This window comes from Medicago truncatula, chromosome 1 (assembly GCF_003473485.1).
Source record: "Medicago truncatula cultivar Jemalong A17 chromosome 1, MtrunA17r5.0-ANR, whole genome shotgun sequence".
In the NCBI taxonomy this organism is placed as follows: Eukaryota; Viridiplantae; Streptophyta; class Magnoliopsida; order Fabales; family Fabaceae; genus Medicago; species Medicago truncatula.
This window is the reverse complement of record NC_053042.1, coordinates 34,459,984-34,483,812: the sequence shown is the minus strand read 5'-3', so window position 1 is coordinate 34,483,812 and position 23,829 is coordinate 34,459,984. Positions and strand designations below refer to the sequence as shown.

The following is a 23,829-nucleotide window of genomic DNA, read 5'->3' as shown; positions in this document are numbered from 1 at the left end:
TTAATCAAAAATTAGCTAAAATATGAATAGAGTGACTTAAAAACATAAAAACAAATTTGGTGGTTTAGTCTTGTCACTACAATGAATGAATGAAATTGTAAAACAAACAGTGTGTACCACAATACGTAGTGCTGCAGCGCAAATCCACAAGAATGGTTTCCTGGCGGACGCAGTTACGGTACCTTGCAAGCAAAGCTCAATACGCCTCCTCTCTTGCCTTAAAGGTCTCTTTCTTCTTCTCGTAACTAACCCATTTTCAGCATATTTGGTTATCTGTTTGTCCCTAAAATCCATTATTCTCGTCTCAATTGGCCGCATTATGACTGCTAAACACAATCTGTGGAGAATTTTGAGGGGACGTTTGAAGTTTAACTTCGCAAAGAACTTAGCGTGTGTTTAGTTGTGCGGTGAGGAGAATTGATTTTGATAGAATTGATTCTGTAGAATTGATTTTGGTTAAAAGTGACTCTGACTAGAAGTGATTTGTGTTTGGATACATTCATATAAAAGTGAGTTGAACTATAAATTTGTGTGAAAATCAATTCTAGAATCAAAAACTACAAATCCTAGCTTCAACTAGAATCAGAATCATTTCTACTCGGCAGTAACCAAACATGTCAGAATCAATTCTACACCTCCAGAATCAATTCTAGTCCTTGTAGAAGTGGGACCAAACTTACACATAGTTTATTTGAACTTAGATTTTGAAGGTGAGGTGGCTTCTTAAGGCCTATCTCTGTGTACGCTACATAATAAAGAACCATAATGTAAAACATTTGGAACAATGGTGAAGTTATCAACAGAGCAATGGCATTTACAGTAACATGTTTCCTTGTAGTTTGAGTCCCACAGCTGTGTCACATTTTAAGCACTTCAAAGTCCTCCTTAGAAGTGTCTTCTGACTGATACAATGTTGAAATTGGACAGAACCGTATAGGAGGTCATGTCAAAGAAAATGAGGTAGCAACTTTTATTTTCAAACACTTCTGTCATGGAAGGATGACTTTCTTGCACCGGAATAAAGGAGAGGAGATGGCCCCTGCTATTGCTGGAAAAGGAGCAATTCTTCTTGTTCGGAGATTACCGATTCCAGACCTAAGGTAATCATACTCATAATATATCATACGCTGTCCTTTTGTGCAATTCTATTGACTGCTATTGCAAGATGTTTTTATTGCTTGAGATAATACAACAAAGATGCTTATATGTGTGTTTCGTGCGTTGTTTCTCCTTTGAATTTGTTGCATGCTTGTTTCCATTCAATGCTTCATTTTATTTCATAGACACACGAATTTGTAACGACTTTAGTTATGTTTGAAGTAATACCTTGCTAGTTCATCTGCTCAAGTTTTTCATATTATATAGCAACTCAGTTTGGAATTTGGATGCACCATAAAAGATTTCGTTTTATGTTTTGTCCTTGCTTGTGCAAAATTTGTTGATATTCTTCTTTAGCTCCTTTCTCTGTTATGTGGTAATGTATCATTAACTTGGTCTGGACTGTTTTCCATTATCATTATTATTTTTCTATTTATGTTTTGTGTTCAGTTTGTGTTGCGAGACAAAAATGCTAAGATGGATGAGAAGATCAGTAGTTCACAAAACAATATAAGGTCATGAATAAATTATTAGAAGGAAAGTTGTGGTAGTTTGCATTTTGGAAAAGATGGCAGAGTTTTCATTTTTGATAGTCTGGGTCTGGGTAAGGTGGAGAAGACCCTTAGAAGCATCATTAAGGAGGGTAGATCTGATTGGTCGTCCAATAGTTAGATGTAGATATAGATCAAGGACTATAGGTTAAACCATTGCTAAAGATTTGGATGTGAATATTGGAGCATTACTGCATTAGACACATTTTATGATAGGATAGGACATTATGGCTTCATTTGATTCACCGATTCCACCTAGTAGGCAAATACTTCGGTTGTTGTTATTCTTTTATTCAATAAGGTGCTCAAGGGTGAGCCTTGCTGCAATGATAAGGTTGTGTTCTTGTTACCATTGGTCAGGTGGTAGTTGTGGAAACAACCTTTCCAGATACATGTTTGTTTTGGATTTTTAATTTTTTTTTTTTTTTTTGAAGTTATAAATTAGCTGGTTCCAGTGGTTTGACTGAGTTCATGATCTTCCCAGGCAGTGGACAGTGGTTATATGTAGATTTTTCTTTGCGGTGCAAAGAATATTTGTTTTGAAGCCATTTTAATGCGTCAATTTTAAAATGCGGAAACTGGTCTTAAATGCACTTCATTCATGTTATTCTTGAGTTCGAAAAAAGTTAGTTAAGAGATTAACTGACTATGGTCATTTTCATCTGGAGCTTGTTATGTATATTATCATCTCCATTATTTGTAAATGACAGACATTTTTCTTTGACAGACGACTGTATATAGGAGATGTTGTGGTCTTGAAGAACCCCGAAAAGCCAGATGACTACCTAGTCAGAAGATTAGCGGCGACTGAAGGTTATGAAATGGCTTCTACTGATGAAAAGGATGAGTCGTTTGTTCTTGAGAAGGATCAATGTTGGGTAGTGGCTGAAAATGAAAAATTGAAAGCCAAGGTATAAATGGCTTAGCTATAGCCTATATTTAAATTGACAATTTATCATTACTTTTATACTATTAGTAGTATGGACCCATGTTACAATCTGAAACGCTATTTAAATGATATTTTAGATTAAAATATCATTTAAATTTAATCAACCTATTATTAGTTATTAATTGAATTTAAGGTGATACATACTTCTTCTTTGAATGTTCTGAAATTGAGTGTTAATTTTATAACATGATAACTATGTTTAACTAATGGTTTAAAAAAAGGTCAGCCCGGTGCACTAAAGCTCTCGCATACGCAGGGTCCGTGAAGGGGTCCCACCATTTATTTTTGGTTTGATTGGTTAATTTTTTATTTATTTTTTTAGTTATGTAAACCAATTTTTACACCTGTCAACAGATGCTGGCATTGTTGACAGTATCTGGATTCTGGACTTCAGTTGTCATTGCCAGTGAAACCCCCTTTCCTCAACAGATGAAATATACCACAGTTTCCCTAGCCAATTCACTTAAGCAGCGTTTGGAATTTTGCTTATGACTTTGATAAGGTTCGAGGTTATGTATGCCTGTGACCTGGGTTCCTTAAGTGAAAATGTGTAATTCCTGTCTGAACCAAAATAGCTTCTTCCTAAATAGTAGCTAAAATAGTAAGCTGAACTTAATTTTGGCCGAATTCGTCAAGTGAAAATGCTTAATTCCCGTTTTAACCAAATTAGCTTCTTCCTAAGTAATATATCTGCAATAGTAACCTGAACTTAGGTTAATGATTAGTGGCCAGCTCTTAAGTTTTTTATGTATTGTGTCCCCATGTTAAGTGAAAACTGAGTATATAATTATCTGAACATGAATTTTTTAGTCCTTTGATGTTGTAACCAAACTATATCTAAGCATTAATTGAAAATTTCCGCAAGGGATAGTATGATCTTCCGCGGTATATTGGTTATGTTTCTCGACTCCTTTATTTCTTGTAAACAATGAATGATTATGATACGATATTCAATGCTCCCAACCCAAATGGCAGGAAGCAATTGACAGTCGAACATTTGGTCCAATTCACATTACCAACATCGTAGGCAGAGTCCTATACTGCCTGCGAAGTGCTGGGGACCACAACCGTGTACAGAACAGGTAACCAAATCTCTGAATTAAATACACTGTGCACAAATTGAACTGGTTCTTTAGATTTTTGATATATTTTACTCCCTTGCCAGTTTTGTCAGCATGCACTACGATTCACCAGTGTTGGAAATGGAACTTAATGTTGATGAGATGGCAAAAAGTCACAAAGCCTGAACTTTAGTTCCGAGAAGCACCAATTTCTTGAGTTTACCTGTTCCTCTATTTCTTCTTATGGATTTTACTTGAAGTAAGGATGAAGAATAAATGTATGATTTTTAAATGTGAAGGATATGTTCTGCAATATTTTAGTTTTTCTGGTCATGAATGGATTTCATTGGGAATTTCTTTGTAATCTTGGTGACATTTTTTTGGTTTAGAGGGGGATTTGGATAGGCATAATAGATTCAAGTTAACTTATTTATCTTTTCTATTTGTTTGGTTTTGGATGAGGCGTTTGTAACATAGCTTGATTTTTGTCGGATTATGGGGTTAGGATTTGAGAATGTATTGGTGATATGTGTATTAGAGACTGCTCTGTTGTTGATCTGTTACGTTCTCACACCTTGCGATTGGGTTTTCTTCTAATAAATTACTTTGCTTATTAAAAAAAAATGTTTGCATGTTAAACAACTTATTAAATCATTTCCCAACCAGAAAATTTGATGTGGCATGTGTTTAAGATTGAGTTCAACATTGTTGTAAGTCGAAGTTCTGGCAAATGACTCCTTTGCCACATGCTCTATAACTCATTTGGCTTTAAACTTGGTTGATCAATTTTTAGTCTTTGTTGATGGCTAATGATGATAAAAAGCTACACTGAGAAACCGATGGTCGCAGCTTATTTTCCCTCTGTTCTCTGCCCAATGACGAAAAGGTGTGAAGTCCTAGTGACACTTGGCTCACGTTATTGTGATTTGGTTTGCCGGTACATGAAGCATTTGAAAATCAAGAAATGATAAGTTGTTTAAAAACAAGGATATTAGTGTTGATCAAATGATTGAAGTGGTAAAAATGTTTTCTTGGAACCAGCTGAAGCTCAAATCTAATAGCAGGGATCGCGACATTGTGCAATGGCTGGAGCATGTCTTGGTTGTGTGGACTAGTCCGTGTCTTGCGCTTTGATTGGAAGATGTGGGTTTAGTGGGTTGTTATCATATGGATTGGTGTCTGATTATTTGCTGTTTATTTTTCATATTTTGGTTTTGGTAGTTCTCAGTGTGCATTTATGTCATCAAAGGTGAAGAGAATTTTGATATTGTTCCCTGTGGAGTGCAGTCTATGCATCAAGGAGTTAGGTTGATTGTAATGTATATCAAAGTGGACCAGGTATTGGTTGAACTGTATTTTGGTGGCTCATCTGACGTTTTTGGCCTGTTTTTCAATGAAGCATCTGTTTTTTATCTCAAACTTTGGTGCATGGCAAGGTTCATAGTGGTATAGTAGACTTGCAGTAAACACTTTCTTATAGCAATTTCTTGTGAGTATTTGATTCAATTATTAGATTATTTTTACAGATGCATTGGAGTGCCTGATTCAAATTGTGAGCATAGGTGTGTAAATATCATCCAATTGTTTCGGTGATTATGTTTTATTTGGGAATGGTTTTAATTCTGGTATAGGTGTTGTTTGAGTTCAGGTATGTTTCATTTACATAATGCTCCATTTAGTCCATTTAAGTTATGGATGCAGGACACGTGGCAAAAGAATATTCAAGGGTTAAGATTTAAAAAAAAAAAACTAATTGTTTATTAAAAAAAAAAACTAAATCTTGTATCATCTCATCTCCCTCACATCTCGTCTTCCTCTGCACACAGCACGCTTCCTTCCTCACATCTCATCTTCCTCTGCTCACAATCATCACTCTTCCTCACATGTGATTTGTTTATTTTGAAAGAAGAAAAAAAACCTGCAACATTCAATATTCAATATCCATCACCGATGCAATTCAATTCAATATTCATGATTTCATATTATTAAACAATAAATTCAATACAATTAATTTGGGGAATTTATCTATCAATATATAATTATGCCATGAACATCTTCTTGATCGACATCAATTAATTGCCAACAGAGAAGAGAAACGTGCCAACAGAAGAGAGAAGAGAAACGTGCCAACAGAAGAGAGAAGAGAACGTGAATCTGGATGAAAGGAAGACGGGTGTAAATTGGAAGAGGGCATGGTCTGTGATTTTAATTTTAGATTTTGACCCTTGAATGTTATTTTGCCACATGTCATGCATCTAAGACCCTAAATGGAGCATATCCGAACTCGTGTGGTTTGGTGTTTGACTAAGTGTGTGTTTGGAATGGAGTCAATTAATCCAAAATAAGGGTTGAGAATCACGGCAGGGCAGAAGCTTAGTATATTAACTTTAGAATTTTCACGGTGAAAGTGCATTGGGAAGTGATATTGGGCTTCCAAACTCTTTTCTGAACACACTATAAGTAGCAAATTTCGGTTTGTAATTATTTATCCTTTGTTTCGCTAAAGTTGAAAGGGAAGTCTTGGCGCATATGTAAAGTTGTTGTCACATGATTGAAATATCACGGGTTTAAATCCTGAAAACTGTCTCCTGTATAAAAATGGTGGGACCATTTCTCGAACTCCGTGTACGTGAAAGCATTACATCGGAATTCGCTCAAGATTTTTGTGCTTGTTGTGTTAAGGCATGTAGTTTTGCTATTAAATTCCTCAAAAATTATAGGCTTAATACATCATTTAGTCCCTTAATTTAATTCTTTTTTTCAAAATGGTCCCTTAACTAAAAAACATTTCAATTTGGTCCCTTATGTTTTCTATCGTTACCTCTTTTGGTCATCTCCGTTAGTTTTTAGCATCAAATGTCTAAAGTGAACCATATTAAAAGGTGGTGCACCATGGACCTTAGTAAATTTTTTAATTTTAACCTTTTGATTTTTTCTTTAAAAGAGGATTGTTGGATCATGTAGGGTCTATTGTATTTTAGTGTGAACCACTAACACCTAATATTTTTCAGATTTTTCTTCCTCTTCTCCTCTCATCTTCATCAATCTTCCATTAATCCAAAAAGAAAGAAAGAAATAAACTTGGACACCCAAAATCATCATCATCTTTGTTCTTATTCATTCATTCTTCATCATCAAAACTCATTGTTTGTTCCTCAACACCAACAACAACAACCTAAAATAATCATCTTAATTCTCATTCTTATTCATTCATTCTTCAAGAATCCAGATTCAACCCCTTTTTAAATTCCTTATCATGAATTAAAAATAAAATCTTCAAATTCTCATCATCATCAACACATCATGAATTTAAAAAAAAAAAATAATGAATTTCAACCCTTTTTAAGTTCCTCATTTTTCTGTGTGTGAGGTTCATTCCATTATTTGTTATATTATTGTCATGATTTTCTTTTTTCTTCTTTTCAACTAAAAATTTTCGAAAACTGTTTCCAAATTTCATGTGGATGAAATGCATGACATCGACATTATTGAATGGAGCAAGAAAAGAAAATCACAGGGTTTTCAGTTAGATATGCTTAGACCAAAACATAAATATCAGGTTGAGAGTTTCTCTTTAGAGGATACATCAATATCTGATGGAAGTCCAATTTTTTGAAGTGTGAACAACCACACGGTTAACAGCAGAATGGACGTTGATACAAGTTTCGTCTTCGATTTTCTGCTTCTGTTCAGTTTTCGATTTCGATTTTCAGGTCTGATTTATCTTGGATTTATGATTAGGTTGTATATGCTTTCGTTTGTGTTCAGTTTATGGGGTGTTGGATTTTTGTTCTTGAGAATGATGTTGAAGAAGGGGGAAGAAGATGAAGAAAAATTAGGTGTTTATGGTGATTTATTTGTATTATTTGTGTGTTGTTGGTTGTTGTAAGGAGGAAGAAATTGAAATGGGTTTGAAGTTTGATAACCAGAGGAAGAACTTGGAAGGAGAAGAAGAATAGGAAGAACAAATTGGATACAGGTGGTCCACTATAACATACTATGGATCTGCAATTGAACGGTTATAATCATATTACAAATATTAAGAATAAAAAAACTAACTGCGAGGACCAAAATAGATAACGATAGAATACATAAAGTGTTGAGGCAAAATCCCTTAATTAATTTTAAAGATAATAAACAAATATGATTAAAGAATTAATGGACTTTGATTAATTCCTTGGTATTTAACTTGTGCTCTTGAGTGTTTTACTAAGACAGGAACAATGTTTAAATCATGCCAAGAATCAAGAAATCAAAGGACATTTGAATTCATGATCTAACACTGAGGTCAGAAAGTTAGATCAGAATGTTGCTCGAAGATCAGAATGTTCAAGCAGAGATCAGAAGGTTGTTCTTATACAAGCCAAGAGTCTCAAGAACTTAGATCAAGATCATGCAAGGCACATGTGACATGGGAATATGTCCAGGAAAGTACATTTGCATGGATCAATCAAGCAATAAAGGCATATACAAGGATTATGTCAAAGAAGGTATTCAATGTTCATTTAAGACTATGAACATTGATGTACTAGGAATATTCCACAAGGGAATATCATGCTAGATGTTAAAATCACTGCTCTTCATTATTGTTTCACTATTAGGATTTGATTACATCAAATGGTAGTCTTACAAATCATCTTAAGTGAAACAGATGGAACATTCTGATGATCAGAATGTTCAAGCTCTGCACATGCTTACTTTATGAACAGTACAGTAGGTGGAAAGCAAAAAGAAAAAGCAAAGCAAATCTGTCTTGATCAACAAAAGATAGACACGTATGGGAGTTGGTACAGTACATAGACCACACAATCCCTCAAAGCATGGGCATGAAGATGCAGAATCCCACTAGATCTTTCCTACACCGGTCCCAAGGCAAATATGGGGAAGGAACATTCTGATGTATGTGGAAAAGCTCATACCTTGATTGTTGCCCAGAAATTCATATGAAAAGCATATGGCACGCCCAGAAATTCATGTGTTCATTCATACATGATGAACCCAGATGAAGATCATCATGAACACAACAACATTCTGATGTTCATCAGAGATCAGAATGTTTGCCCAAAATTTCAAGTTAAAGCTTGTGGGACCTAGGACACATGGCATAACACCATTGGACATCCTACAACGGCTATATGAGCCCAAAGACTCTATAAATAGAGATCAAGGCCTTAGCAAAACTTGCACAATTGCAAAGCATACAAGAAAACAACAAAGATTGTTTGAAGCTCTTGCAAAACTGAAATTGATCAATTACTAAGGCTTTCGTTTACTTAGTGCAAATTAATACTCTCTGTTATCTGAAAGATAACTTCTTTCTTCTCTTCTCTTCTGTTTGATTCACAAACATCCAACCTCCATACAAATTGAAACAAAGTCTCATCTAGCTTTAGGGGTACTAAAGTGTTAGTTTGAGCAAAGGTTGTAAAAGTCTAAGTGGTTAACTTAGCAACAAGGTGCAAGCCTGCCGAGGCTTAGAGAATACAGAGTTGTAATTGTTCAGGTGAACAAAGATTGTAATGTGCAGGACTTGAGAGGTTATCTCAAGCACCATAGTGGAAACTCTTACAAGATTGTGAGGAGTGGACTAGCCCACGTTGGGTGAACCACTATAATTCTCTGTGTGTTCTTTCCTTCTTCCCTATACTCTTTAATTATAGTATACACAACACACACCTGCACATTTAATTTATTAAACTGTTTCTTGTGTCTGAACTTCATAACGTTCTGAAGTCAGAAAGTTAACTAACTATTCCAAGTAATCTACTTGAGAATCACTCTTAAGTTTCAGGATAAATTTTAAAGGGTCACAATTCAAACCCCCCATTCCTTGTGACTATTTTATCTACTTCATAAAGGTCCAATTTGAGACGTTTTTTAATTAGGGGACGAAAATGAAATCCAAAAATAAGTTAAGGGACCAAAGCATGTATTAAGCCAAAATTATAATATTTGCTTGTATTCTTTTGTCCCTGAAAGCATTCCTAATACTTTGTGGGTGTGTTGTTACTATAAGGGAAATGTTAACTAGTGCCCGCGTGAGCACTAGTTAAGACCTTAAATGGTAAACTTTTATGAAAGTTAGTGTAATCAGTGTATTGGAAATTGAAAAGTTTGTCAATTTTAAAAAATGATTATTTATTTATAATGTTTAAACCTTAATATAATTATCTTTGCTTGTTAAAAAAAAAATTAAGCTCATAATTCTTATGATTTATGATTTTTTTTCTATTAGTCACCAATTAGTTTTAAGTAAATTATAGTTTAATCAGTCTTCATGAGCTTAACTTAGTTGGTAAGGACAATGCATAATATATGCAAGGTTCGGGTTCAAACCCGCCACTACCAAAAAAAACATTATAGCTTAATCGAACACAAAAAATTAACTCTTTTGCTATTTTGCTTTATTTCTCGAGAACTTCTACGGTACACTCGTAAATTGAGGTGTACAGGTACTCTTGCTTCATAAATCTATAAACTAACGATCAATTTTATGAAATAAATAGTTATTTGTCGACATTTATATTTTAGAAAATATGATTTCAGAAGAAAAACGCATCATTCATTGTTTATAAGAATCATAGTATTTTTTTTTTACATATTATCGTATAAAATAATCAAAGTTCTCTATTATGAACGATAAAAATTTAAAAAAATTATTTCGTTTACACTAATTTTGATGAATAAGATTTAATCATTATAATTATAAATGATAAAAATTAATATTTTTCTTCAAAAAAACAACTCATTTACCTATAAAATTGAAGGGTTGGTGTTCAGGAGAATTTGCCTTATTTCTCTCTCATTTTCTCCTCCCGGCCACTACTTGAATTAGATAAAGTGAATAAATTGAGGATTGATATTTCAATCGGTTATTACACATCTACATTTCATAAGAGCAATCATATTTGAACATTCATTCCATGATAACTTTAGTCACAACCTTGTTTTTCTTTCTTCTTGTTAGTAAAAAACAACGGAGAGAGAAAACGGAAGAGAGAGGATAAGACCATGAGTATGAGAGAGAAAGTTGTATAAAAATTATCATAAATTGATCGTACAAATATCATTTCTCATTTCATAAACACAATGCATTCACATGCTGAGCGAGTAAATAAAAAGGAATAAGAAAAGAGTTTTGTTCCAACAATGGTTTCGAGGCGGACGCAGATTCGGTACCTTATGGCCAAAGCTTGTTACACCCTCGATCTCACCGTTAAGCTCTCTCTCTCTCTTTCTCTCTTTTCTTTTCCTTTCCGGCAAATTCTATGGTACACCCAAAAATTTGAATGTACCGGTACACCAAATCGATAATTAATGATCAAATGAGTTGTTGTTTTTAAGAAAAAGAATTATTTTTTATTATTAACAATTATAATAATTAAATCTTATTTAACAAAAGCTTCGACGAAATAATTTTTTTTTTTTTTGAATTTTTATTACTTATAATAAAGAATATTGATAATTTTTTATGAAAAAAATGTTAAAAATTCAATATGATTCTTATAAATAATAAAATGATTTTTTTTTATATGAAATGATGTTTTCTAAAATATAAATATTGACTAATAACTTTTTATTTCATAAAATGATCTTTAATTTATAAATTTATAGAGCGAGAGTACCGATACACCTCAATGTAGAAGCAACCTTCCTTTCCCCTCTTTTCAATTTTACATTAAAAGTTCTATAACATTTTGTGTATTTATTCGCTTTGATCGTATTTGTATGGTAATTATTCATATTTATTGCTAAGTTAGTTATGGTTTGTTGGAATCTATATATAAATAGGAAATTAAAAAGATCGAGAAAGGATGTCCTGCAAAATTCAAACATGATGAGAGCTCTAATTTTTTCCGAAAGGAATTCTTTAATGGAATAGTAACCCGAACTTAGGTTAATGATTTTAGCGGCAAGCTCTTAAGCTGCAAAAGTTTGGTTAATTCTCATCATGCTATTTTTTTTTTTTGTCCTTCGATGTATTTTTAGTTTTTACAGCTTCGAAATATTGTAACCAAACTTTATCACAGCATTAAGTGAAAGTTTCCACAAGAGATATTATGATCTTCCGTCGTATATTGGTTATGTTTCTCGACTCCTTAATTTCTTCTAACATTCAGTGCTCCCAATTCAAATGGCAGGAAGCAATTGATAGTCGAACATTTGGTCCAATTCACATGAACAAAATCGTTGGCAGAGTCCTATACTGCATGCGAAGTGCTGTAGACCACAACCGTGTACTGAACAGGTAACCACATTTCTGAGATTAATACATTGTGCACAAATGGAACTGGTTCTTTTGATTATTGATATATTTTACTCTTGCCAGTAAGGAGAGCATGTTCTTTGATTCGCCAGTGTTGGAAATGGAACATGATGTTGATGAGATGGCAAAAAGTCACAAAGCCTCTGAAATTCAGTTCTGAGAAGCACCAACTTCTTGAGTTTACCTGTCCCTCTATTTCTTTTTATGTATTTTACCTGAAGCAAGAATGAAGAATAAACATATGATTTTTAAATTGTGGCTTTGTAATTATTCTTGAGTTCAACATTGTGTCAGAAAATTGTTGCTACTGATTACATTGACAACTAGAGTACAAATGGCTAACATTGCTAAACCACTCCCGAGAAAAAATTAATTCCCTCCAATAAGCCATTAATGTCGGCAACTCCTCCTGCAACGTAAGCTCGATAAAAACAAACCATTTAAAATCATGAAAGAATTAGAGAGCACTAATGAAACTTAGATCACAACAATAGCAGAGAGTACTAATGAAACCTAGTACTAAAGAAACATACTATTTGCAAACACAGATTACAACAATAACATTGTGCAAGAGTTTTTCCTCTTATTTGTTCTTATCTAGGGGCAAGGCAGTTCATTCTTTCATGGAAATCAGTGCATATTTTGCTACTGTGTTATAATCTCTCTTTTCTGTCAACAAAGGATGATGCCCTACCAATTAACTGTCTGACTGCAGCTTAGTGCAGTGTAAACTGACAATAAAATCATCTGAAAACAATTTCGTCAGCAACGTGCACAGTCCCATCTGTCGAAAGGCCGCATCATAGCCCTTTTCCTCACTTATCAAGCCCCATAAGAGTTGAGATGTGAAAATAGAGAAAACATGAGACAGACAAAATTGAGAGGATCCATTTCCACAAGGATCCAAGCTCATGTGTCTTATTTCCTTCAAGAGAAAGGTCTTTCAAAGTCTTAAGCAACATAACATTTTCTCAAGATTCAACACTCCAAAACAAGTATAAAAAAATAACAATAGGCAGCATTCTACTAATACGATCTTATCAACATGTTGAACACTTGTAATTTGATAGATACCTTAAATAAACCATTCTCTCTGTACCTGTGAAAGTTGTTCTTGATTCTGTAGGGTAGTGGGGGTGAATGCAGAATGATAGCTACCATTTTCCTTTCCCTGCCATTTCCTAGAGCCCAAGCTAATGTTATCTTATAATATTACAATCACAAGGTACATATAGTCATATAAATTAAAGCTTCTTGTAAAAAAATAAAAATAAATTAAAGCTTGAATTCTACCAAATTTAGTTTGAAGGGAAGTGTATTATTTTATATCATCCCTAATTATAAGATCATTTAAAAAAAAATGTTTTGTCCTCAAATTATAAGTTGCTCTATAAATTTGTATGGAAAAATCTTGTTTATAAAATAAAGTATAATACGATGTTGTATTGACCATATAACACCAACTTAGAAATTAGGTGATAGACTCATCATTCATTTCAAATTAGATGATATACTTCATTTATAAACATAAAAAATAATACAAATAATACGATGTTTTTTCGTATGTTTATAAGTCCTTCTATAGATTTGTATCATATTATTTGTATGCATTTTTTATGTTTATAAATGAAGTAAAATACGATATTATATTTGATGTACTTTATCAATTTGAATGAATACATATTATTTTTGTTTTTGTAAAAAAAAAAAAAAAAATTAAAAATAAGATGATGACAGTTTTGCCCCTAACATAAGAACATATTACCGAGAACACCCCTTATCAAGCGAACTAAAACCTACAAGAAAAGAAGAGAAACTGTGAGAGTGTTCTGTGTATCCGTCTCCCAACACAACAAAACAAAACAAAACAATGTCGCAAACCGTTCATCTCGTCGTCGCCAACAACGTTGGTTAGTATCTCTCTTCTCCTCTTTGATCAAAACTGTTCTCATATTAGTTTTGGAAAAACCCCTTCAAATTCTAAAACCCCTTTTATTTGATTGGTTTGAAATACAAATTTCACACTAGGGTTTTAAAAACCGTATGTTCAATTGGGTTTATTTTCTTTGTTTTTTCAATTAGCTGTGGCTTTCTCATAGAAAAGCTTCAAACTTTATTGGCTATTATTTTCTGGGTAAATCATGTTATCTTAGTGGGTTGAAGTTTTTTTTTTTTTTTCTGTGACCAATATTTGACATATCAATGACCAATTGTATCCTTGGTGTAGAATTTTAAGATGTAGGTGCAACATTACTTGTTATTAGAAATGCCCTTTTCTCTAGTTTAGGTTTTTCACTTTGTTTTGAGTTTTGACTATGTTGTTTTAAGTTTTCTGAAGCATGGAATTCTTATATGTTACATGTTAAAAGTCAGAACATTGTGGATGATTATGATTAAAATTTGGGTAAACCAACACTTGGGTCCCTGAATGTGTGAGGCTTTGTCACTATAGTATAGTCTATGAATCTATCGAAATTGCAAACACATCCACAAACGTCTCTTTTATTGTTGCATGTTTCTGGGTAGCCAATTTAGTTCTCAAATATATTTTTCATTGTTCATTTTAGTCCCTAAACTTACTTACAAAAGAGGCATCAGAGATTGTTTGTAATTACAGGACATTTAGGCTTTGTTTGGAGGGTAAGGGAGAGGAGGGGTTTGGAAAAAAAAGAAAGGAACAAGTAGAAGAAATAGACGACATTGAGAAAAAAATTTCTTCATAATACAAAATCTTCCTCATGTGGGGGAACTCAAAAATTGTATTGCTGGAGGGTTTTGGAGGGTTTACATGAATTCTTCAAATTTAATCTATATAGTTATGATATTCTTAAAATTAAAAATATATTAATCATAAGTATTAATTTATCATTCTCTAAAAAATTATTCTTTCAAAAAATGTAAAAGATTTTACCATTTTTCCGTATATTTCGAACCTTCCGAAGCCTTCCCCTCCCCTCCAAACTCCCAAACAAACTAATAGTGCATCACATATTCTAGGACCAAAATGGTGGTTTACCCTTTTTAGTTAAATAAGTCTCTACCATTCATTTATTTTAAATAATAAATCAATGGTGATAAAAGAGGATAACCGGTGTGCCCTTTACGATGGAGTGCATTTTAGATTGAGCCTTCTTTTTGTAACACATTTTAACAGTAAAAAGTAGATACTCAAAGTTCAGCATGTAAATTTAAAATATGTTTTTTGTATGGATACTGCATATGTTTTTTATGACCCTTAGAGGGAACCTTACCAAGCTGGATTTTTTTTTCTTGGATGATTGAACCAATTTAAATTAGCATGTTAATCTATAAGCTGCTTGTAGATTCAGTTTGCTCCCTATAAACTATCTTGATGTTTATCATAACTAAACCTACAGGTTGATAGTTTGCTACCATAGGGCACCATGTTTTGTATAATTTGATGTCTTCCTTTACTTTTTTCGTCCTTACACGATTATCTCTGGTTGTTGAGTTGGTTTGATATATTTCAGGTTGTGGAATGCCAGAAGACAAGTGTTTCCCGTGTTCACGTGGTTTTGGAAGAACAACTGTTGCATATTCATGCACTTCTCTAGGTCGTCGTAGAATTCATTCTCATGCCAAAATTGGAGGACTAAAGTATGGTTCAACGGCTGCATCTTTTGTATGTGAAGCAAGGAGGAACTCAGATTTCTCAAGGCAAAACAATAGGCATGGGTCGTCAAGAGGCAGAAATAGGAACGATGATGGGAGAGATATCTTTGAGAATTTTGAAGAAGAAGATATGTTATCTTCAAAAAATGGACCATTAGTATCGTATAATTCAGGGAAATTCCAGGCCACTTCATCCCCTGGCCCCAGAGAGAAGGAGATTGTTGAATTATTTAGGAAAGTTCAAGCTCGGTTGCGTGAGAGGGCCGCTGTTAAAGAAGAAAACAAAGTTGAAACACGCCGAGGGCATGTTAAAGAGCAAAGTGCTGTAGATTCCCTCCTCAACCTATTGAAGAAACACTCTGTTGAGCAAGGAAAGAGAAGTAATGGAGAGGACAATGGAAAAGACCTTAACTCTGACCAATCGCAAGAAAGTAACCAATACAATGGAAGACAAAACTCTAAATTTTCTGATTCAGGTGCTCCAAAGGGCGAGTCTCGAGAAGCCGACGTTGCTTCTTCGGCTCGGCCTCGGTCAGTTTTCCAAAGAAAGTCTCCTGTTCCACGTGTTAGGTACCAGCCTGTCTCTAATAACGTGGCTGATACTAATGCAGTACCAATAGGTACTGAAGATAATGAGAACATTCATGATCAATTAGATTCGAAACTTGATGACGAGCCAGAACCTAAATTTGAGTCTGACATTGATCTTGATACAAAGGATGAGACGTCCGTCCCTGAATTTTCAGATGATGATTCTGATGACTCTGAACAAACCTATAATAATGAGGGTGTGGATGAGCATGTAGTGGTTCAAAATGAGGATTTGAATGCACTGAAGATGTCTGAATTAAGGGCACTTGCAAAGTCTCGTGGCATGAAAGGGTTCTCCAAAATGAAGAAGGGAGATCTCGTGGAGCTACTAACTGAGAACTGATTCTGAGTAAACGGTACGAGAAGGAAAAGGAGTGCTAGAACGGATAAACAAATTTCATGATAAAATATATGTTTTTCCTCTGCTTTTAACCTGATGCTTCTTTTAGTTCTTTTCTTTTTAGAATTTTTTTGATATAAATATTCCAATCCAATTACCTGGGTTTGAGTGTTAGTGGGTCATTAGAGTAATCCCCGTGTCTTTGCCTTGTTGGTTTTAAAAATTTGTAGTTTGTGTTCACATTCTGAGATATGTGAATTATTTTCAGTGACTCAATCTTGTGGCTTGTAGTAATTACTCTTATCAGGCTAGGGAATTTTACCATCATTATCCTTATGTGCTTTGGTTCTGTCTCTCTTTTGGTTGTCCGGCTTATGGAGTAAATTGTTTTCCAGTATCTCGTAAGTTCTATAATTATCTTTCTTTTTGCATAATTATCTTGTTTATGCTGCCATAGATCACTTTTCGTTAAAAATCAAGCTAACATAGACACATAAACAGAATGATTTTGTAGATGATGCAATTCTCATGCGTATATCTTGATTCTTGATGATTTGAAACTTTAGAAGTGTGATGGTCAAATTGCATGGTTATGATATATGTCTGTCTCTTTCATTTCTGAGACTTAATTAGATAGCCCATGTTATTATTCTAGTATAATAACCTTAGAACTGGTTAAAACTAGAAGAATCTAAGTATACCATTTGATTTGAAGTGGGAACCGCTAGTTTGGAACAAGAAAAAACAGCAAGAAAGGATGTAGAATGTGCATTTGAAGTACTTTATATCGGTTGTGTGACCCTTTGTGTTTCACATGAATACAATCGAAACAATGATATTATCTCTCCTAATAACATGATTATTTTTATTATTCTTATGATCATCAAAACAATGATTTCTTAATAATGGTCATCATCCAAATCTTTCACCTTAACTATAAAGAACACAAATCTAAGATAGGAGAATTCATTTTTAACTTAATAATGGTCATCATCCAAATCTTTCACCTTAACTATAAAGAACACAAATTTAAAGATAGGAGAATTCATTTTTAACTTGAGAGAGCCGTGTGAAGCATAATTCATAACATTTGAATGTGATAGTGAACAAAATTTAATACATTGTTGGTGTAGAAAGTTTTACATTGTCGGCTCCATCACATAATTTTTGTGTGTAAAAGTAAGACAAATGTTAACAAGATTTGTCAACAAATTCTACAAGAGTACATGTTAAGGAAACAAACCTATGATATAGGCACAACCTATGATATTTGCATAGTGTAGGCACAATCTATGATATAGATCAATTTCTTTTCTTTTTTATTGTATTAAGTACTAATATTTGTTTATTTTCCAAAACCAAGTGCAGGCCATGGCCTACACACCCTTTCTAGGGATGTGAATGGGTATCCGTGGATACGAGTAGTATGATATCCGTCCCCGCCCCGTTGAATAAATATGGTACTCGTACTCATCATCATATCCGTGTGGGTATCTCTATACGGATATTCCACGGGTATTTAGATACCCACGGATATCCGCAGGTACCCATGATTTTTTTTTTATTTTTTATTTTTTACAAAGAAAAATTCAACTTTTAATTACCTGCAAAATTCAACTTTTAATGATCCATACATAACAAATTCCATTCAAATTTAATAATCCATACCATAACCATAATCCAACAAAAATCGGGATTCTTACATGATCCCAAGCAAATTCATCATACTATAATAGATATGATTCTTACATAATTCATGCAATCTTGAAGTAAAATAAAAGATAAAATCATCCAAAATCCAAATAAACATCCAAAAAGCATAAAAAATCTCCAAATAAAAGCTAGAAAAGCCTAAAATCCAAATAAACATCCACAATTCCACATGTTTTCCAAGCTTCAATAACTTCATTTCCCACTTATATATATACATATGAATATTTTAATAATTTACATAATTTATTAACGGGTACGGAGACCCGCGGGCACGTGTATCATCAAATCTGTGTCCGTGTCCATAAAGTAACGGATAGTTAAATACCCGTTTATTATACCCGCAGGTACCCATTTAGCTACCCGTTCCTCGCCCATGACAGATTTTATGCGTGGATATCCGCGGGCACGGATTTTTTTTCCACCCCTAACCCTTTCAATTAGGTTCGTCCCTGGATGTGGATGTTCTTTTTTCCTATACTTTCTACATCCCTTAACTTGTGTGTGTAAATGAATTTATTCATTGTCATTTTGACATTTAATCTTATAACTCTTTATGCACGTGTGACATTTACATTGCAATGTATATGTTAGACTTATGAATTAATATAACATACTCTCTTAATCTATCTTTATCCCTTTATTTCTATTTTTCTATAATTTACAATATTATAGAGATTGAAGGACCAAAAATAAAATAAAATAAAAAATTAAAAGAACTAAAAGCAAAATTTTATAGAGATTAAAAACTTATTCAACCTTGCACTTTAAAAAAAAGAAAAAAACTTATTCAACCTTAGATATTTTATCAAGGATTGCGTATTAATTGTTTATCTTGCTTGCCGTATACGTCACGATTTTGAATTAGTACTGCTATAGATCCCATAAAAGATTTGTTTTTCCTTCTAACCCATGCGATGGATTAGATTTAGATAGAAAACATTAAGGCTTTGTTTGGGGAGAGGAGCGTTTTGGAAAAAAGGAAGGAGTAAGTGGAAGAAATAGAAGACATTGGGAGGAGAGAGTTTTGGAGGTTAATTTTTTACTCATAATAAAAAATCTCTCTCATTTGGGGGAACTCAAAAATTGTATCGAGGGAGGGTTTTTGCGGATTATGGAGGGTTTATATGAAATTTTCAAATTCAATTTATGTTGTTATAATATTCTTAAAATCAGTTTATCATTCTATAAAAAACGGTTCTTTCAAAAAATGTGAATTTTTTGTCCATTTTTTTTATATATTTCCAACCCCTCAAAACCCTCCTTCCCTTCCCCTCCAAACTTCCAAACAAAGCCTAAAGATGATAAACTCATCATGTTCTAAGTCACAAAGTCATCTCGAGTCAAAAGAAAAGCCTCAAAATTTATCCAAACAATATCTTTTTAAATTTGAGATATATATCATTAACACAGTTATGAGTCCCACGTCGAAAGTAATATGACATGAACAACTACAATTGTTTATAAGTGATGATAGTAATCACCTTATAAATTGGTTTTATGAAACTGTGTTAGGTTCAACCATAAATTTTAAAAAATGATATTAGAGCCTATTCAAAATCTGTTGGACCACATATTATCATGCTATCAGATTTCTATTATTCGACTTTGAAGATATATCTTTTATTCATCGCATTATTGTTAATACTACATCTTTTATTTTGATGATGTTGGTCATAATGAAAATCAACATATTCTTGTTTCTTTTCTTTTCTGATGAACAAATTATTAATAATTTTGTTAAAAAACATTATATATTTACATAGTTAATGGCACATTATTATCTCTATTTTCACATGACACTCAAAATTTCATCAACGAGTTATCATTGTACTAATATTACTGCATTTTAATATGGAATATTATTGTAAAATAGCATTTATCTTTATTTGATAAATTCTCTAAAAAAAATCTTTATTTGATAAATGAAAGACTTTCTTAAATGAAGTACTAGTTTATATTGAATTTATGAAAACCAAAGCATTTATAGTGGACCCAAACAGGGGATAGTTTTTTGACCTATAAATTAAACCGAAATTGCAGATAAAATTGACGGCTAATTCATTTATTTGACCGAAACTAGATAATTATGTTAAAGGGAAAACATTATATCAGTAATTTAATTAGGTGTACTAGTTTGTAGTAATTAGATAGTCCCCGATCTAGCAAAAACAAAGACATGCATTTAATTGTGACTTGTATGTAATCCTAACTGTGTAAGGACACAAAGAGTAGGTGTTTTTTCAATGCTAAAAGCAGACATTTGTTAAAAGAAATATAGAAATGTTGTGTTTGAAAAATAGTAGTAAAAGATTATAGGGTTAATAGTGTTTTACTTCCTGTAATATAGAGCACTTTTAATTTTGTTCCTCTATAATTATTTTTTTTAGATACCGTCCTTATAAAATAAAGATTCTTCAGGATTGTCCCCTAATCTCTATGACTTAGTAGAATCACTTACGTGGCTCTTATGTGGATTTTTTTTTCTTATTATTTTTTCATTGGACACATGTATAATTCATTTAACACATCATATTTAATTAAAAATAGAAAAATACACAAAAAATTAAAAATAATTTAAAAATCCAAAAATTAATTTTCAAAAATTTTAAAAAATTAATTTTCAAAATAAAAAGTTCAGATTTTTTTCTCAAAAAATTAAAAAAATATGGAACTTAATTTTCAAAATAAAAAAAAATTAGAAAATATATTTCATAAATTAGAAAAACAGATTTGAAATTAAAAAAAAGTTCAGTTTCATTTCAATATAAAAATCCTGGAATAAAATGTCTAACAACTTTTTCAAAATAATTTTTTTTCCAGAATTTTTATTTTTTTAAAAAAATTATTTCAGAAAAATACATTTTATTTTCCTGAATATTTAATTTTTTACAAAAATAATATATATTTTTACTTAAAAACTTATCTTATTTTCCAGAATTGTAATTTTTTAGAAAAAATAACAGTTTTATTTAGAAAAAAATATTTATTTTACCAGAATATTTAATTTTTATTACAAAAAAAAATCATAAAAATAGAAACTTTTCTTATTTTCCTGAATTTTTATTTTTTTAGAAAAAGTAAAGCAAACTTTTTTATTTAAGAAAAAAAATTGAACTTATTTTAATTTTGAATTTATTTTTCTACTTTTCGAAATATATTTTCCAATTTTGTATTTTTTTTATTTTAAAAATTAAGTTCCAGAGTTTTTTATTATATTAGAAAATATAATCTGAATTTTTTCTAATTTTTTTAATTTTAAAAATTAATTTTCAGTTTTTAAATTTTATTGAATTATAAATGACGTGTAATATATTTTTTACGCGTGGCATCCAAAAAAATAATGAAAAATAAAAAAAATATCCACATGAGCGCCATATATGAGATTCTGATGAGTCATAGGGATCAGGAGGCAATCATGAAGAATCTTTATTTTACAAGGACGGAATCTAAAAACAATATTTTACAGTGGACAAAACCAAAAGTGTCATATTACAGGGGAGGTAAAACACTATTGACCCAAGATTATATATTAACTTTATGGGATTTTACTTTTTATTTTTTTAATTAATGTCCTATAAACTTCAATTATATTAGAAAATAATGTCCTTGTGAATTTAGCTAAGTTGATATAGACAATACATAATATATTGAACCCGAGCACAAAAAAAAATTAAAAATAGTAAAAACGTAAGATATGTGCCCTTGGTTTCTAAGAGTAGTGTTATTTGAACATCAATTTGCTTAACAACTAAACGGACAACCACATTTTTACAAAGAAAAGTATGTTGGCACAAATATCAAAGTAATAGAGAGAAAGTAAAAATATAATGTGAGTATGAGAGAGAAAGTTGTCACAAAAATTGTTAAAAAATGATTGTACAAATATCATTTCTCTTCTCAAATATTGAATTTTCTAAACTTTTTCCACACAACTGTCCAAAGATCCGAGACATAGTATCAATACAGTAGTCAAAGTAGCTGAGATTCGCTTAATTGCCACTATTGCCATTTTTGTCAAAGCAAGAAGAAGGTTTTGTTTGGCCAAAAAATGCAGATTTGAAATATGTAGTCAGCTTGTTTCCTCGTGGAAAAAATGCAAGATTTTATTTTGGTTTAATAGGTCATTAATTTTCAGTTTTCATTTTGGTTCCATAATTAATAAAACCAACGTTTTAGTTCCTCAAATCTAACTCCGTTTGTCAAATAAATCCACATCTATTAACTTTAGCTTCAAATGTCTATGGTGGACCAACATTATAGATAGTCCACCATAGACCTTATTTATTTTTTAATTTTAACCCTCTGATCTTTTTTTAAGAGAGAAGGTTGTTGGATCATGCAAATCTATTGTATCTTCTAGTGAACCATCAACACTTATTTTTTTTCAATTCTTTCTTGTCTCAACTTCTTCATCATCTTCACCAACATTAATAAAAAAATTGAGAAAAAAAAAAACATTAGAATGGTCTATCATCTTCAACTTATTCAGAAAATTCATCCCTTCAAATTCTCATTCATTCCCTTCAACAACAAACCCATAAATTTTGCTCTCGTACTAACAAACATTTATCCCTTTTCATTTTCTCAAATTAAATTGATTTCGCTTTGAAGTTTTTTATGCATGTGTTATGCTTTTTTTTTCTCATCTCTTGCAGTACGCCATATTACATAACAAAATTTCAAGATTTAATAGTGTTTACTGTTTAAGGTTTAACAACTTCTTCAAGCATCATCAATGGAGGAAACAAGAAAAATATTTTCTAGTAAAACCAAACCAAGAACTCAAACGCAAACCAGATCAAACCTGATATGGATTTATTCTTCCACTTCTTTGACACTTTTTTGTTTGAATGAATCAGGATCTCGAGCTTCAACAATGTTCTTCGGAAATCAATTATCTTCAACCCACACAAACCCAACAAACCACTTTTGTTCAATTTTCACGTCTATTTCGTTTTCTATTTCTCTTTCCCTTGGATCTGAAATTGATTTTGAGGTGGAAAGAGTAAAATGGATCGGAAAATGGGTGAATGAAAATGAATGAAAATGAATGAAGATTGTTGTTAATTTTACTCTTCCATTTTAAAATGAATGAATGAACGGAAAAATGAAGATGGTTGCATATCTGAAATGGATGAACTAAAATGAATGAATGGAAAATGGGTGATTGTTCTTGCCGTGATTGTTAACTATTTAACAATCATAACTGGTGTTAACTAAAATGGATGAACTAAGATGGATAATTGCAAATAAAATTCATAACTGATGTTAACTATTTAACAAATTTTTGTATATATAAAAGAAAAATAATTAATAGAAACATTACATTAATACTCATAATTTCTCTTTTTTATATAATTATTGCAATGTTACGTGACCCGTGCAAAAGCACGGGTCTTTTACTAGAAAAATATAACATTCTATATACACAACTAAAGTGATGCTTTATGATTTGGTCCTCTGCTTACAAAAAAATAGGTGAAAAAATTTAGAAAAATGTTCACTTGTGCCTTTGGTGCATAAATTAGGAAAATGATTTGGTCCCCTGCTTACAAAAAAATAGATGAAAAAAATTAGGAAAATGATAACTTATGCCCTTTAGAGTTGTCAAAACGGGCTACCCGGCC

General features: G+C 32.1%; 2 protein-coding genes across 2 annotated transcripts; both read left to right on the top strand.

Moving 5' to 3' along the window:
• Nucleotides 1–68: 68 nt before the first annotated feature.
• LOC25484257 (uncharacterized) lies at nt 69–4,230 on the top strand. The gene is made up of 5 exons (XM_013613029.3): nt 69–224; nt 928–1,100; nt 2,377–2,560; nt 3,574–3,680; nt 3,764–4,230. Exons 1-5 carry the CDS (start codon nt 153–155, stop codon nt 3,843–3,845), a joined length of 618 nt encoding a protein of 205 aa, XP_013468483.1. The 5' UTR covers nt 69–152; the 3' UTR covers nt 3,846–4,230.
• Nucleotides 4,231–13,706: 9,476 nt separating this feature from the next.
• LOC25484254 (rho-N domain-containing protein 1, chloroplastic) lies at nt 13,707–16,883 on the top strand. The gene is made up of 2 exons (XM_013613026.3): nt 13,707–13,835; nt 15,417–16,883. The coding sequence occupies exons 1-2, from the start codon at nt 13,796–13,798 to the stop codon at nt 16,490–16,492; spliced, it is 1,116 nt and encodes a 371-aa protein (XP_013468480.1). The 5' UTR covers nt 13,707–13,795; the 3' UTR covers nt 16,493–16,883.
• The last annotated feature ends 6,946 nt before the right edge of the window (nt 16,884–23,829 follow it).

Excerpts from the sequence above, each read along its gene's own strand:
- LOC25484257 (XM_013613029.3), top strand. The coding sequence starts at position 153 with ATGGTTTCCTGGCGGACGCAGTTACGGTACCTTGCAAGCAAAGCTCAA. Across the intron at positions 1,101-2,376 it reads TTACCGATTCCAGACCTAAG|ACGACTGTATATAGGAGATG; the intron begins GTAATCATACTC and ends TTTCTTTGACAG. Across the intron at positions 3,681-3,763 it reads CACAACCGTGTACAGAACAG|TTTTGTCAGCATGCACTACG; the intron begins GTAACCAAATCT and ends CTCCCTTGCCAG.
- LOC25484254 (XM_013613026.3), top strand. The coding sequence starts at position 13,796 with ATGTCGCAAACCGTTCATCTCGTCGTCGCCAACAACGTTG. Across the intron at positions 13,836-15,416 it reads CGTCGTCGCCAACAACGTTG|GTTGTGGAATGCCAGAAGAC; the intron begins GTTAGTATCTCT and ends GATATATTTCAG.